The sequence below is a fragment of the Pinus tabuliformis genome, chromosome 5_1 (genome assembly GCF_031772625.1).
Source record: "Pinus tabuliformis cultivar Carrire ecotype Pingquan chromosome 5_1, CPIR1, whole genome shotgun sequence".
NCBI classification, from domain to species: Eukaryota; Viridiplantae; Streptophyta; class Pinopsida; order Pinales; family Pinaceae; genus Pinus; species Pinus tabuliformis.
In genome coordinates, this window is record NC_142305.1 from 767,021,502 (window position 1) to 767,035,541 (window position 14,040).

The 14,040-nt window shown below is 37.4% G+C and overlaps 1 protein-coding gene across 1 annotated transcript; it reads right to left on the minus strand.

Moving 5' to 3' along the window:
* Window positions 1-1,097: 1,097 nt before the first annotated feature.
* LOC149167185 (putative protein phosphatase 2C 44) lies at window positions 1,098-13,357 on the minus strand. The gene is made up of 5 exons (XM_089430401.1): window positions 13,314-13,357; window positions 12,230-12,491; window positions 2,995-3,268; window positions 2,722-2,825; window positions 1,098-1,151 (listed from the first exon to the last, which is right to left on the minus strand). Exons 1-5 carry the CDS (start codon window positions 13,355-13,357, stop codon window positions 1,098-1,100), a joined length of 738 nt encoding a protein of 245 aa, XP_089286527.1.
* Between the last annotated feature and the right edge of the window lie 683 nt (window positions 13,358-14,040).

Sequence of the window (14,040 nt, forward strand, 5' to 3'; positions counted from 1 at the left end):
AACTAACTATTAAATTAACAACCAATTAAATTAAATTATTTATTTAGAAGTAAGGTCCCTTATTATAACTAAATTAAACTAAATTATTTATTTTAGAGGTAAGATCCCTAGTCCAATTTAGCCATTGGCCTAGTTAGGCATTGGAGGCTCTGCTTAAGCTATTTAACATGTAAAGCTGGATCTAGTTTTTCAACTTGTCCTGACGATGAATCACACTAGTTGTTTCGAAATGCATTGACAAATAATAGATCTTGTGATTTACCCCAAAAAATCTCTCATAAACCTAATATGGATCACAAAAATCTCAATTCAACAATAAATTTTGAATTAATTATATTTATAATTATCCAATTAAATTTCGTTTGATTGGTTAATCATCCATTTCCTTTGACTCATCCGTCATACTTATCCAATTAAAATTTCCTTTGATTAGTTAATCATCAATTTCCTTTGACTCATCCGTGATACTTATCCAATTGAGATTTCCTTTAATTGGCTAATAATCAATTTCCTTTGACTCATCCGTGAACAATTTCTATTTTAAGAATTTTGGTCCTTAATTTTAAATAACTATGCTGTCAGTAATAAATAAATTTATCTGCCTATTTTTGTGAAGTCACAACCGTGCCTATTTTTATGAAGTACTTCACATGACTTAGTTGAGAGTTTTTAAGATTTAATCCTAATTTTTAGGATTTATTTTTAATTTAAAAAATTAAAGTACTTAAAATAATTTCTCCATCATTGTTATTATATTTAGTTGTTATTTTTTCGATGCTTATAAGTAGTTGTTAGTTTTCGGAACTTAATAAATATTCTTAAGGTGTGAGCATGTCTCAATTCATAAAGTACATTTAATTTAATAAAAAAATATTATTTCACACTATTTAAACCTTCTTTTGGTTGCGGTTTCATTGCATTCTGGAACGAACTTTATTTTGTTGGTGGCCATTTTTTTATAACTTCATAATTACACCGTAAGGCGTTCCTCTGGAAAGGACTCCCCTCCAGTGTCACTATGTACCTTCCTGCGCCATTGATTTCGTTGTTAGACGATGGAATTAATATTCACCATTTGATTCAAAGTGTTCGATTCATTATCCCCATCGGTGCATCACATCTGGCATATGGCCGGGCATCACATCTGGCATCTGGCAAGAATGCACTGCACCCACTCCGAAACATTTACACGTTTACACGTTCCTTCAAAATCGATAGGTGGAATGTTACTGTTTTGTCCCTACCAGAACTACAATACCAGAACTACAATAGATTATTATCAAACTAGTCATCTCACTTGCCATATTAAATTTCAGAGAAGAGGATAGGGATTACTCATTCCCATCACTATAAAGTAACATTTATTCATTCTAATCACTAACATAGTCAAAATTATATATAAATTAAATCATACAAAGTTTAAAGGGAAACGGCGCAAGAAAGGAGCGTTTACACGTAATTGGCTGAGGTACGTGGCTCCCTTGGAATGCTTTACGGGGAGACCTGGTCCACTCAACGGCCTTCACATCACAATTGATCCCATCCCATTTCAGAGTAATCAACCGATCCATATTTCCATTAATTCCTCTAATTTCTCTGCCCATTTCTGGGTTTTATATAAAGAGTCTTTAGATTTACTTTCATCCATAGGCGGGTTTCATATATCTCATCTTACTTTCATTGAGCTCCTCCTCTCATCATCGAATCCATTAGTGGCGTGGAGTTGTTGCTACACTAGTGAATAATATGAAGGCTACAATAAACCAACAATGACCAAAAAACTATCAGGTATTTATTGTTTTTTTAGAGTGCTAGATTTATGGATCTGCCTGTGTTTTTGAATTTTGTTGATCCATCTCTTTTTCTTATATTAATTCATCTATCCATCTCTGTAGGGAAAAATACAACGAGAGGCTCCACTCATCGATGGAAGCCAACGCTGGAACAAAAAACTGTACTTGAATCTATTCACAAAAGCGGCATTCATTCACCAACGTTGGAAGAGATACAGAGGATTACCAAACATTTGCAGCAGTATGGCAAAGTTGAAAATAAAAGTTCTGTCTGCAAGTATTTGATTCTGATTTGGAAGCATTGCCAACACAACAAGAATCATTAGGCATTCAAAGGCTGATTATGTCTGAAATAGGCAAATTGCAAATTTTTTATGTGAAGGTCTTGGAGAAAGGGGTTAGTTATGAGGTTCAATACACACATTTTATCAATTTGCTTGACTTATCATTCTGCTTCCACATACTGTCTGTTTTAGCATTCTATTCGATTAGAAGAGAATTCTTGCCCATGTATACATTGCTAATTTGTAATAATATAATGCATCTTTGATTCAATTGGTGAGGTCGACAGAATGTTAAGCCAACCACCTTACCTCCATTCTCGCTACAGTTTTCCACATTCCTATAGCATAAGTTAAGGGGTGACACTACGTGCAATTCCAGGGACTGGGCAGATAAATGCCCCTCGGATCTGGCACCTAGGGAAAGGAAATCCTCTCTTTGCAATGCAGTTACTTGGGGCATCTTTCTTTAAGAACTTCAAAAAAGAACCTCTCTGGTATTCAGATGAAGTATTCGAGTAAAATTAATGACAATAAAGTAATCAAAAAATTTCCTAGATGCTTTCTCCCATGAGATGAGTTTGCAAAAAAAAATGCATCTAACAGTAACTATGCAAATAAGTAAATGATTGGAAAAAATGCCTTGCCTTCCACAATCCATCACTAGCCAAAATGAGAAATTTTGTGGTTGCATCTATGGTCGTGTCTCTCACATCTGGTTCTGAACTTAAATGAACTCGAGGTACATCTCCTAATATATCAAAAAAAAAACGCCATTAAGTATACAGTTTCTCCCTGTGACCATTCAAATGTTACTCTTGAGCTAGACCATTAAGATAGAATTATAAAGTTACAAATCAAAAAATTATTTAAGTATGTTCTCATTAAAATTAATCTCTGCACAGCATTTGTAGTGGTACCTGGCAGGAGTGTCACAAATCCACCCTTCTCGATGTTTTGGCGTTCAATACTTGGCTCATGATCAACAGTTAGCTCAATAGCAATGCCGTTTTTACATATAACAGCCCTGGAATCCCCTGTATTTGCTACAAAGAGTTTTTTCCCATCAACTAAAATAGCAGTGACTGCTGTGGAGCCACCAGGCCCTAAATCAGCTGCCTTTGCTAAAATTTTCCCATCAGTCCGGTTGTATGCATTCTTGATGGCACTTTCTGGGTCTGTCCAGAACTTCGGCTCCATTATTATCAGAGATACTTGTCAGCATTAAAATACTTAATTAGCATTTTACACCATACGAAACTTTGAAAATAGCAAGTGACAACCAATACAACAAATGGCAGATCAACTGTAAAAGCATTTTACTGGATGTGCATCAGAGTCAGAAATCTCATCTAATATACAATTTTTTTCTAAAGAGTCATTTGAGAACCATCATATTTATATAAATGAAGGAAATTATCAAAAATGATAACGATTTGTCACAAACGCAATTTTTGCAATAAGGAAGCACTATTGCTTTATGCCATGACGTAATGCTACTACTGGACGTTTTTTCTTTGGATAGGTGCAAGAGACAAATGAACATATAAGTATAGGAAATATATGAACAGTTTAAGCTATTTGAAAAATAGTGGATTTACGCATGAAACATATTCAACTAGAAATATGATGGGAAATATGATGGGGAAAAAAAAGAAATTCATTATATGTGAGAAGTAAAATGTTTGAGAATCTTCGCCTTTGAGGTTTGAGAAATGGACATGGCAATATATCACAACTAGAAAAATCTTGTTAATTGATGCAGATCATCGTTACAATTAACAATATATATCATATGCCAAAGATAAAAGACAGGAAATTAACCCATGAAGTCAATGCAAGTAGAAACACCATAATAGAACCAATAGAGGAGAAAACGAAATTGTTTCACAAGTTACAATCAAGTTAGGAAATTGAGATAAACATATGCAATTTGGAAAATGGAAAGAAACTTTGAACCTGCTCCAATTTAATGTATAATTTTAATTTTTGATTGACTAGCGATTGCAAAACAATACATGTCACAATACAATCAACTATAAAATTTAAATAGATGTTGAATTTAAATAGATGTTGTTAAATTCACAGAGACCTTCCAAGTATTCCCTATGATTCATAGATGCTAAACCAGGTAGACCATCAGCATTGATTACAAGTATTCCCCATGATTCATAGATGGTAAACTAGGTATACCATCAGCATTGATTACAAGTATTCCCCATGATTCATAGATGGTAAACCAGGTAGACCATCAACGTTTATTACAGTGCATAACCCCAAAGGAATAGTAAGAGTTGAACTTGTGACATCCCATTTCTGAGAAGTTCAATGTCTAACTCCAAGGCCAATCAAGCCAACCCCAGGGCTAAAAAATAAGATAATAAAAAATATATGCATTTGGTAACGAGGCGTGATACCTATCATCTAGCTCAGAAAGGATATAGGTTGGTAACAATTGAAATAGACTTACAAATTAGATAATTTAGAGAGTTTCATTGTGGGCAACATCAAGAATCTCATTCTCAATTACGATTTAAGTTGGGAATCAAACCCTACTCAACTAATGAAAGGACTGAAATTTTCTAAACCCCTTTCCAGCACTAATTTAAATATGTACACTATAGATTGGTACTAACCAGGCACTCCCTAGGTGACATTATCAAGCAGTGCATCGGTAGCTATAGAGTGATTGATACAGATGTGGATGCTTCTTCTCCCTCCTATACTTTTTACATCTATACCTAATGACAAGTAATGGGCACTTCCACAGTATGTTGTAACTGGTGTACTTTTGAGCCCCGTCGACCTCTCTTTTGGTCACCCACTGCCATTAATAAAACTAGTCTTATCTTATCTTCTGTCGTCTGTTAATAGGAAATGGTACTGTAATATAAAAACAATACTAAATAGCCAGGACTAACTCTCACCAATTTAGATCCTCATCTAGGTGAGCACTTAGTGTCTATACTTTCTTCGCCATTGATTTCGTTGTTAGACGATGGAATTAATATTCACCGTTTGATTCGAAGTGTTCGATTCATTATCCCTGGCCACGCATCGCATCTGGCATCTGGCCGTGCATCGCATCTGGCATCTGGCAAGTATGCACTGCACTCCGAATCCTCCTGCGCTCTCTGTTCATTAAGCAAAACCCTCCTGCGCTCTCTGTTCATTAAGCAAAACGAGAAACTTCCAGGATGTGGATATCATGCCCGGGGGATCCATGAGCATCGTGAGAGAAAGCCCTACTGCTGCCATTGTCAAATTCAAGGCCGGAAGTATCGAGCCGGCCCATCACCATACCTTTGGGCATGATCTTATTGTTGTCAAATTCAAGGCCGGAAGTATCGAGCCGACCCATCACCATACCTTTGGGCATGATCTTCTTGTTGTGTCTGGGTGATCCTATTTGATAAAGTTGGTTTTCACACAGGGTAAGTGGTATCTCAGAATAAACAGGAAGCAAGCAAGCGGCATAGCATTGGAAATATGGTAGAAGAAGATATGCCCAGGTCCAAACCCCCGCATATCCTCAAAACCTAGATTTCTCCACCGTTCTTACAAGTTTAGTAGGTTTATTTTAGTGTAAGGAGCCTCAAGGCACTCGAGATATTAACTAGCCGTTGTTTGCCGGTTCGATTCCCAAACGAAATACAAACCCTCCGCTGCTGAATTTCCGAGGGTTTCAGCGACAAATTATCATGCAGGTGCCCTGTCAAAGGTACAAATTTTTTACAGCTCGTTTGAGATCCAGTTTTGGGGTTCTGTACTTTTTTTGTTGGGCCGAAATTGGGTTTACTTAGTGTTAGGTTATTCAGTTGTGTGGGCATATTCTCGGTTTTGTTAATTGAGTGATGCAAATCCTATCTAATTTTTGTAGAAATTATAATTTTTTTTTTCCTGGTGGTTCACGGCGTCTGGCACATTGTCTGTGAATTTTCAAGGTTTTTGCAAATTTCATTATTATTTAAATTCAGGGTTTTGCTGTAATTGGGGTTCAATTTTGGCTGTAATTGATCTAGTGTTTATGTAAAATTGCAAGAGAGTAGGGTACAAGTCTAATCACTGCTCCTGGAGGTGATAACAGTTTCTTCTGTCTCCATTTCAGGTACATTCATTCTTGTTGTTAGTACCTTGTCTGCGTATTCTATGCACAATTGCGTTGAGTAGAGGTTATTTAGTTACTGGACATGAATTCCCGCACTTGATTTTATGACGACCGTGTTTTTTTTGTTTGTTTGTTTAAATTATATTTATTTATTGCATATGCACTGGGAGGTATGAGCATAACAAGATCCACTAGGCACCGGTAGGTGTGATTGCATTAGTTTTTAGTAGCAAGAACAAGAATCTAGCTATATCTTAGCCTGGACAATCAGGGTCGCCCTCCGAGCACAAGATCCAAACTGTAGCTGTGTGGGTTAATGGCCATCGTATGTGTAGTACTATTTGTTGCACGACCCTTTGGTGGTATTTGGTGTTAATTACCTCCATTATTGCTCCCTGAGATTTGTAATCCTATTTTATTGCTGTTTAAAATGATTTGCTTCACGGCCCGACCTAGACGCGTTCACATCAATTTTTGTCATTTTATGAATTTTGTGGCTGTTGATTAGCCAATACTGAATTTTTAGTGTTTTTGACTAGCCCATAGAGTAATGCTACCTCGAGGCTTGTACCCGTTGAAAGTTGTTGCGTTCCTTGTATTGAATCTCCAAACTCTTTGGAATGGGAAGCTCTACCTTTTAACCCGCACATTAAAATTGCTACTGCTTTTAACAAGGTAGAACTTCTTGTAGCCTGTGGGAAGGCCATATACTCTTGTCTGTTACACGAACCTTTCATACACCTTTGTGTCAATTACCTTTGTTTTTGCCCCAAGATATTCATCATCCATTTATAAATTGTTTGAAGTGATTGGCCCCGCTAGTCGGGGAAAATTATTTACAACAATATTCACCATTTTATTTATTTTGTGAGTGTTGATTAGTTAGCCTTGATTGTTTAGTTTTCTAGCTATCCGGAAGAATAACGCCACCTTCTCCCTCATGAAAGGTCCCTGTTTCTGGTATTGAATTTCCAATGGCTGTATTCAAGATGAGAGTAATGGAATTAAAGGTGCCATAAAGATGATGTTGATTTGTTACTTTGAATTATAGAAATCTATTGGGGTGTTTTTGGGCTTCCCTTATTTTTTTCCATCATAACTAGGTAGAGATCATTGTATGAAATTTCTTTACTTTCTTGTTTAACAACAATGTAACAGTGGTTGGGTTGGGATAATTTGATTAACATCTCTGATCATTATGCTCTGTTTCTTTTGACTTTAGTGAAGCAGGTTATGACACAGTGCTTGCACAAATAAATGGTGGTCGAGCTGAGAAGTTCAATGTCTAACTCCAAGGCCAATCAAGCCAACCCCAGGGCTCAAAAATAAGATAATAAAAAATATATGCATTTGGTAATGAGGCGTGATACCTATCATCCAGCCCAGAAAGGATATAGGTTGGTAACAATTGAAATAGACTTACAAATGAGCTAATTTAGAGAGTTTCATTGTGGGCAAAATCAAGAATCTCATTCTAGATTACGATTTAAGTTGGGAATAAAACCCTACTCAACTAATGAAAGGACTGAAATTTGCTAAACCCCTTTCCAACACTAATTTAAATATGTAGACTATAGATTGGTACTACCCAGGCACTCCCTAGGTGACATTATCAAGCAGCGCATCGATAGCTACAGAGTGATTGATACAGATGTGGATGCTTCTTCTCCCTCCTCTACTTTTTACATCTATACCTAATGAAAAGTAATGGGCACTTCCACAGTATTTTGTAACTGGTGTACTTTTGAGCCCCGTCGACCTCTCTTTTGGTCACCCACTGCCATTAATAAAACTAGTCTTATCTTATCTTCTGTCGTCTGTTAATAGGAAATGGTACTGTAATATAAAAACAATACTAAATAGCCAGGACTAACTCTCACCAATTTAGATCCTCATCTAGGTGAGCACTTAGTGTCTATACTTTCTTTTCTATATTTGAGGCCAATGTACATCGAGAAATTACACTGTACAATACAAGTATTCAAGAGACATCTGCTATCAATTCCATCTGAGCAACGACAATCTCAGTTACATACCATGAACCACGTAATCCAAATGTACATCAAGAAATTAAATTGTACAAAACAACTATTCGAGCAACACCTCCCATCAGTTCCGTTTCAGCAAAAGAAATCTCGATTATTTACCCTGAACCTCAAAATTTTGACGACATGGTTCATAGTATACAACTGAGATTGTTGTTTGCCACCTCCAACAGAACCATGCCGAATCTGTACACATCGATTTTTTGCGTTATTTCCATGGTGTATCCGTATTCTGGTCACGGTGCAATGAGACTTTTGAGGGTGTGGAAATGGCAGATGCTTTTCTGCTAAAGAGATGCACCGCCGCCAAAGCCCTGGCTCGGGGTAAACAGATCCATGCCCACATTATCAAGACTGGACTTCAGGGGCACGCTAGCGAGGCCCTCAAACATTTTTGCCAAATGCAGTGGGGGGGCCCGATGCCGAACGAGTCCACGTTCGAAAGTGTTCTGATAGCCTTTGCCGGCATAGCATCGGCTAAAGAAGGAAAGCTGATCCACGCCCATGTCTTTAAAGCTGGATTGGAGCGTGAGGTTTGGGTCGGGAGTGCGCCAGTTGACATATATGAAAAATGCCAAAACATGGTGGATGCACAGCAAGTGTTTGACAAAATGCCGAAGCGAGACGAGGTTTCATGGGGTCCGATGATCTGTGGGTATGTACAGAATGGGTGCTCCGAAGAGGCTGTCAGGATATTTTATGACATGAAGGGCATAGGGTTGACGTTGAATCCCCTCGCATTATCAAGTGTTTTAAGGGCATGCTCCGAGTGTAAAGTTTCCCGAGACTTCACACTTCTCGCGACAACCACTTTTCGCAAATCTCACTCACGACAATGCAGTCATCAGCTCCATTCCTGCATTTTGAGGGCTTCGTATTCCACAAGATTGAGCGCAAACACGCAAGACTTGGTGTTGTGCCTAGACGCGCGAGATTTGGTGCAATGGATAAGAGACCAGGGAGGATTCGTCAACGAGGGTTTGAAGATGGAAAGTGAGGGCTCTTCGGGGTCAAGCCTGATGTCTTCAAAGGCGATATCCGCAGGTATAAAGACAAAATCGCTGCCATGCCATATTCCCTTGGCTCTGCCGCCTCTCGACGTAGGTCCAAATCAAACCAATGCTATTCTTCTCCGTCTAGCAGAGGTTGTGCCCAGAATTGCGACAACCCCCTTTTCTGTGGAGAATATATGCAGTGGAAAGCAGCAGCCTGATCACTCTACCTCGTTCCAGATCCAGATCATGCTCCTTTCTGGCAAAACTCTACTACAATGGGTAAGCTCTTCGGATCTAGTGCAGGACCTCAAGAAAATCTTGGAATTTAGGCTGGGGATTCCCTTTGCTTCTCAATGTCTCCTCCACGAAGGTAAACAACTTGAGGATCTTTATCCCCTTTCTTTTTACAGCATTAAGAGAAATTCCTCCATCGTTTTTACCCTTCGTTTGAGAGGGGGAGCTGTTGGACAATCATCTTTAGCTGCGGCTTTTTCATACAAAGATGTTGTCCTTTCTCAGAGGCCCAAGAAAACAGCTCCACCAGCTCAGGCTCCCAAACCTTTTTTGGTGGACAAACTGGAGGAAACCCCCTCCATTGAAATAATGCATCCTACGCTGGATGAGCAAATCCAAAAGTATGCAGAGGATGCCATTATTTGCAGGTTCAATGGGCTATGTCCACGCACAATGGATCTCTACCAATGGATTCACTCTAACTGGACCAACAACTGCAAGGTTTTTCTCTCCTCAAAGGGTTTCTTCATTGTAGTATTTTCTTTCAGTGAAGACTACTAAAGAGCATTAATTGAAGGCCCATGGTTTTGGGGCTCAGCAGGTTTATTCCTTACCCCTTGGTTCCCAGATTTTGATCCTTCTACAGCAATCATCACCAAGCTCCCCATCTGGGTTAGACTTCCTAATCTCCCGACGCATCTATGGCACTTTGCTGTATTCCAAGGAATCGGCGATACTCTAGGCCACTTTCTAACCACAGACACCTCCAGAGGGGAAAAAGGTATATACACCTTCGCCAGAATTTGTGCAGAAATAGATATGAGCAAAGGCCTACCTGATCAGATTATTCTCAAAATTGGAGACTTCCATTGGACTCAGACCCTAGATTACGAGAACACAGCCTTTCGCTGCCGAAATTGCCATCACACAGGGCACCTTCAGAGCTCTTGTCCCTCGATGCCTGCCCAAAAGAAGAAATCCAATCCTAAGCCGAAATCCAAAAGCTGGAAACCTCATGATCCTCCTCCCATGGATGATGTTGATTCCAGCTCAGATGAAGAGGAAGGCGATGCAGAAGGAATGGAAGCAAAGTCGGCACAGGATCCACCCTCGACTGGTCCTGAGGAATCTACTGTCCCACCAAACTCACAGAAAAGAACTCATGAGTCCTCTCCCTCTGATTTAGACAAGGAGACCTCTCCGTCAGCCCAGCTCAGTTTGCAAATCATGCCAGCTTAGTAGAGTCATCTTGATTGGGTCAAAGTTGGTAAAAAGAAGGGAAAAAAATGCCGAATAGTTGATTCTACCCACGTTGGGTAGAGTACTCTGTTCTGTTCTTGTTACTCTGTTCTTCTTGTTACTTCTTGCTTAGAATTGTTCTCTTCTTATTTTCTTCAAGGGGCCGAGGTGGATAGTCAATCCTTTTCGGCTGCCCGTTTTCTTGCTTCTCATGGTTGTAACTTCATATTGCACCATACTTCCTCTTAATAGAATTAGTTTTTACCGAGAAAAAAATAATAATAATAGTGGATTGAGTACCATCAAAATTGTGTAATAAAATAAATTTTGTTATTTTAATTTTTTATTATTTTTTTTAACAAATTTGATTTTTATTTTATTTGGTATAGAGAGTAAATGTTTGAAATTGTTGGTGTATAATTAGCCCATGCCATACATTTCAATAATGAACATTGCATGCAGTTTTGTTAATAGTGTTTTTGTAATTCACTGTTAAAAAATTAGAATTAACCATATGTAGTGGTAGTAGGCAAGACCTTTTTTCGCACCATTTATGACTGAATTTTTTCAAATTTTATGAAGAAAATTGATATTTAAAATTCTCTTTCAAGAGGTTCTAGGGAATTTGTATTTGGAAAATATTATATCCATGGTTTATAAATTACTCACAAAAAGTTGATTCAAAGTAAAATTCCAATTTCTATTGTGATGGGTTAGAAATGGTTTTAACTATTGACTTTTGTATTTTAATTTTCCCCTAGCTTTTAAATACATTTCAAACTCTTTAATTGGCTTCATGGATTGTGAATGCTTAGAATTATTGACCTAAATATATGTATTATTAATGTCTTTTGCAAAACAACCCTTCACAACCACCATAAATAAAATAGACCCTAAAATCTTTGAACCCCACACAATATTTAAAATTTTTAAATCAGTAATATTATTAAATAAACTAATAACATTTTTTTTTTGAGAAATTTAAATTTTATAAATTCTCAATATTACTTGCAGTTATTCTTAGCTGTAAAAATTTTACACATTTAGGGACGAAAGGCACACTCATCATAAGTTTTACTTCATGAATTGGAAGGTCAGTTTACCAAAAGAAAAATATAGTATTTTCTTGGGAATTGCACGAGAGTAACAAGGTGCTCTACAGCCCAGTATTACATAGATGTTGTTACATATATATATGGAAATATCTAAAAAATAAATAAAATAGCATAGATCCATCTTAAACCCGGATCTCTCAAATACCAAGAGAGATCAAATAATAATAAAAATTTACACCTCAAGAAATTTGATCCCTCTCAGTACTTGATGAACCCAAATTTGATGAATCTACACTAGTTTTAATAAAACCCTTTAAAAAAATGTTTAAAAAATGTATTAAAACATCATCATTAACAAAATTGAATAAAGTTGATCAGTTCAAAAATTTACGAAAAAAGTTGAAATGCAATACAAAATCTTGCAAAAAGGCCAAGAAAATTTGAGATGACCATCCAAGGCACGAGCACTTCATACCTACCTCATTTAAAATGTTGTCAAAAAGATTTGATTGCAAGTAACATGGGACGCCATGTCCCAAATGTCCGTCAAAGATAGCAAAAAGCCCCAAATCATGATCTTCTACATGCCTATACTCTGCGACATGGTAGTCCTCCATATCATGCCTTGTTTTACCCTTCACTAAATGAAATCCATGAATTACTTTATTGTTTGGTAACTTGCAACGTCCTTTTCTTGTATCAGATGAGGATGGAGTGAAGCCAACTGCCGTATTGTTGCCACTTTAGCAGCCATTGTAGCCAGTCAAGCATTGATTACAACAACATTCTCAATCATAAGACAGTCCATGGCTCTTAGTTGCTTCCCTCGAGTGAATATTGTTCATACCTCACAAAATTACGAGGGTTAGATCTATTCACCTAAAGTTAACTATGTTCTCATGGTTATCTGCCTTGCAATTGTCGTAGGATTCCGGGATGGAACACAATTTGGCAATGCATATGGTAAGAATATACGAATTTATATCTGACAACCGAATTTGGTAGTTTTTATCGATTCTTTTGAGTTTCCAAGGATAATTTTAGGTGTTTGGTGGTGCAGGGGTTGCAGTGGTTGGGGTCATGTTCATTACAACGTGCGTAGTAACCTTGGTCATGCTTGTGGTTGGAACATGCATGTTTTTCTTATACTACCCTTCACTCTGTTTTTTGCTATCTTTGAAGGCGTTTATCTATCATCTATATTGAAAAAGGTGCCACAGGGAGGTTGGTGTCCCTTCCTAATTGCAACAATTTTGGTCATGCTTGTGGTTTGGAACATGCATGTTTTTCTTATACTACCCTTCACTCTGTTTTTTGCTATCTTTGAAGGAGTTTATCTATCATCTGTATTGAATAAGGTGCCACAGGGTGGTTGGTGTCCCTTCGTCATTGCAACAATTTTTCTGACCATAATGTTCTCTTGGAAATAAGGAAGGTAGAAAAAGTATAAATATTTAGCACAGAGAAAACTCAGCATAGAAGGTTTGAATGGATTGATTGTTGGGATTAATTCACTTGTATCAGGAATTCATTTCTTTTGCAGTGACCTTATTTCTGACTTACCACCGATTATTGAGCATTATGTAAAGAATGTGGGGTCTCTGCATGAAGTTCTTATCATTGTCACCATAAGAATGGTTCCAGTCAAGACAATACTTTTGTCGGAGAGATTTATGGTTGGAAAACTAGAGCCAAAAGGTGTATATAAATGTGTAGCCCAATATGGTTACAAAGATGCCCCAAACATTGAAGGCTCTGAATTTATCAGCCAGGTTTTTGAAAGCATAAAAGACTATCTCAAGCTTAGAGGAACTCATTCCTCCTCACATGACAGAAGTTATGCAAGCAGAAATACAGTGGAAGAAAGTAACTACTCTTAGATGAGGAATTGTAGTAGATTGAATTGGCAAAGAATACAGGGTTTGTGTATCTTCTAGGAAAAATCACATTGAAGACTAATAAGAGCGCTAGGCCTTTTGAAGGATTACTGATTGACAAGCTCTATAGGTTTCTCCAAAACAATTGCAGGTTGACTCTGTCTCCCTACAATATACCACCTGTGCATTTACTTCAAGTCAGAATGGTGCAAGAAATTTAGAGTTCGTTCACACAAAACTGTTAGAAGACAATGAAATTATAAGCTTTTACTCATAATAAAACTTTTAGGGCCGTAAAGTTCCTGATCACTCAAAAATAAGATATAATTTTGTACTATTGTTACTATTTTAATAGATTTATAAGATTTCAAAATGCAAAGTTCTGTTGAGATCAGAAGAAATAAGCATTGATT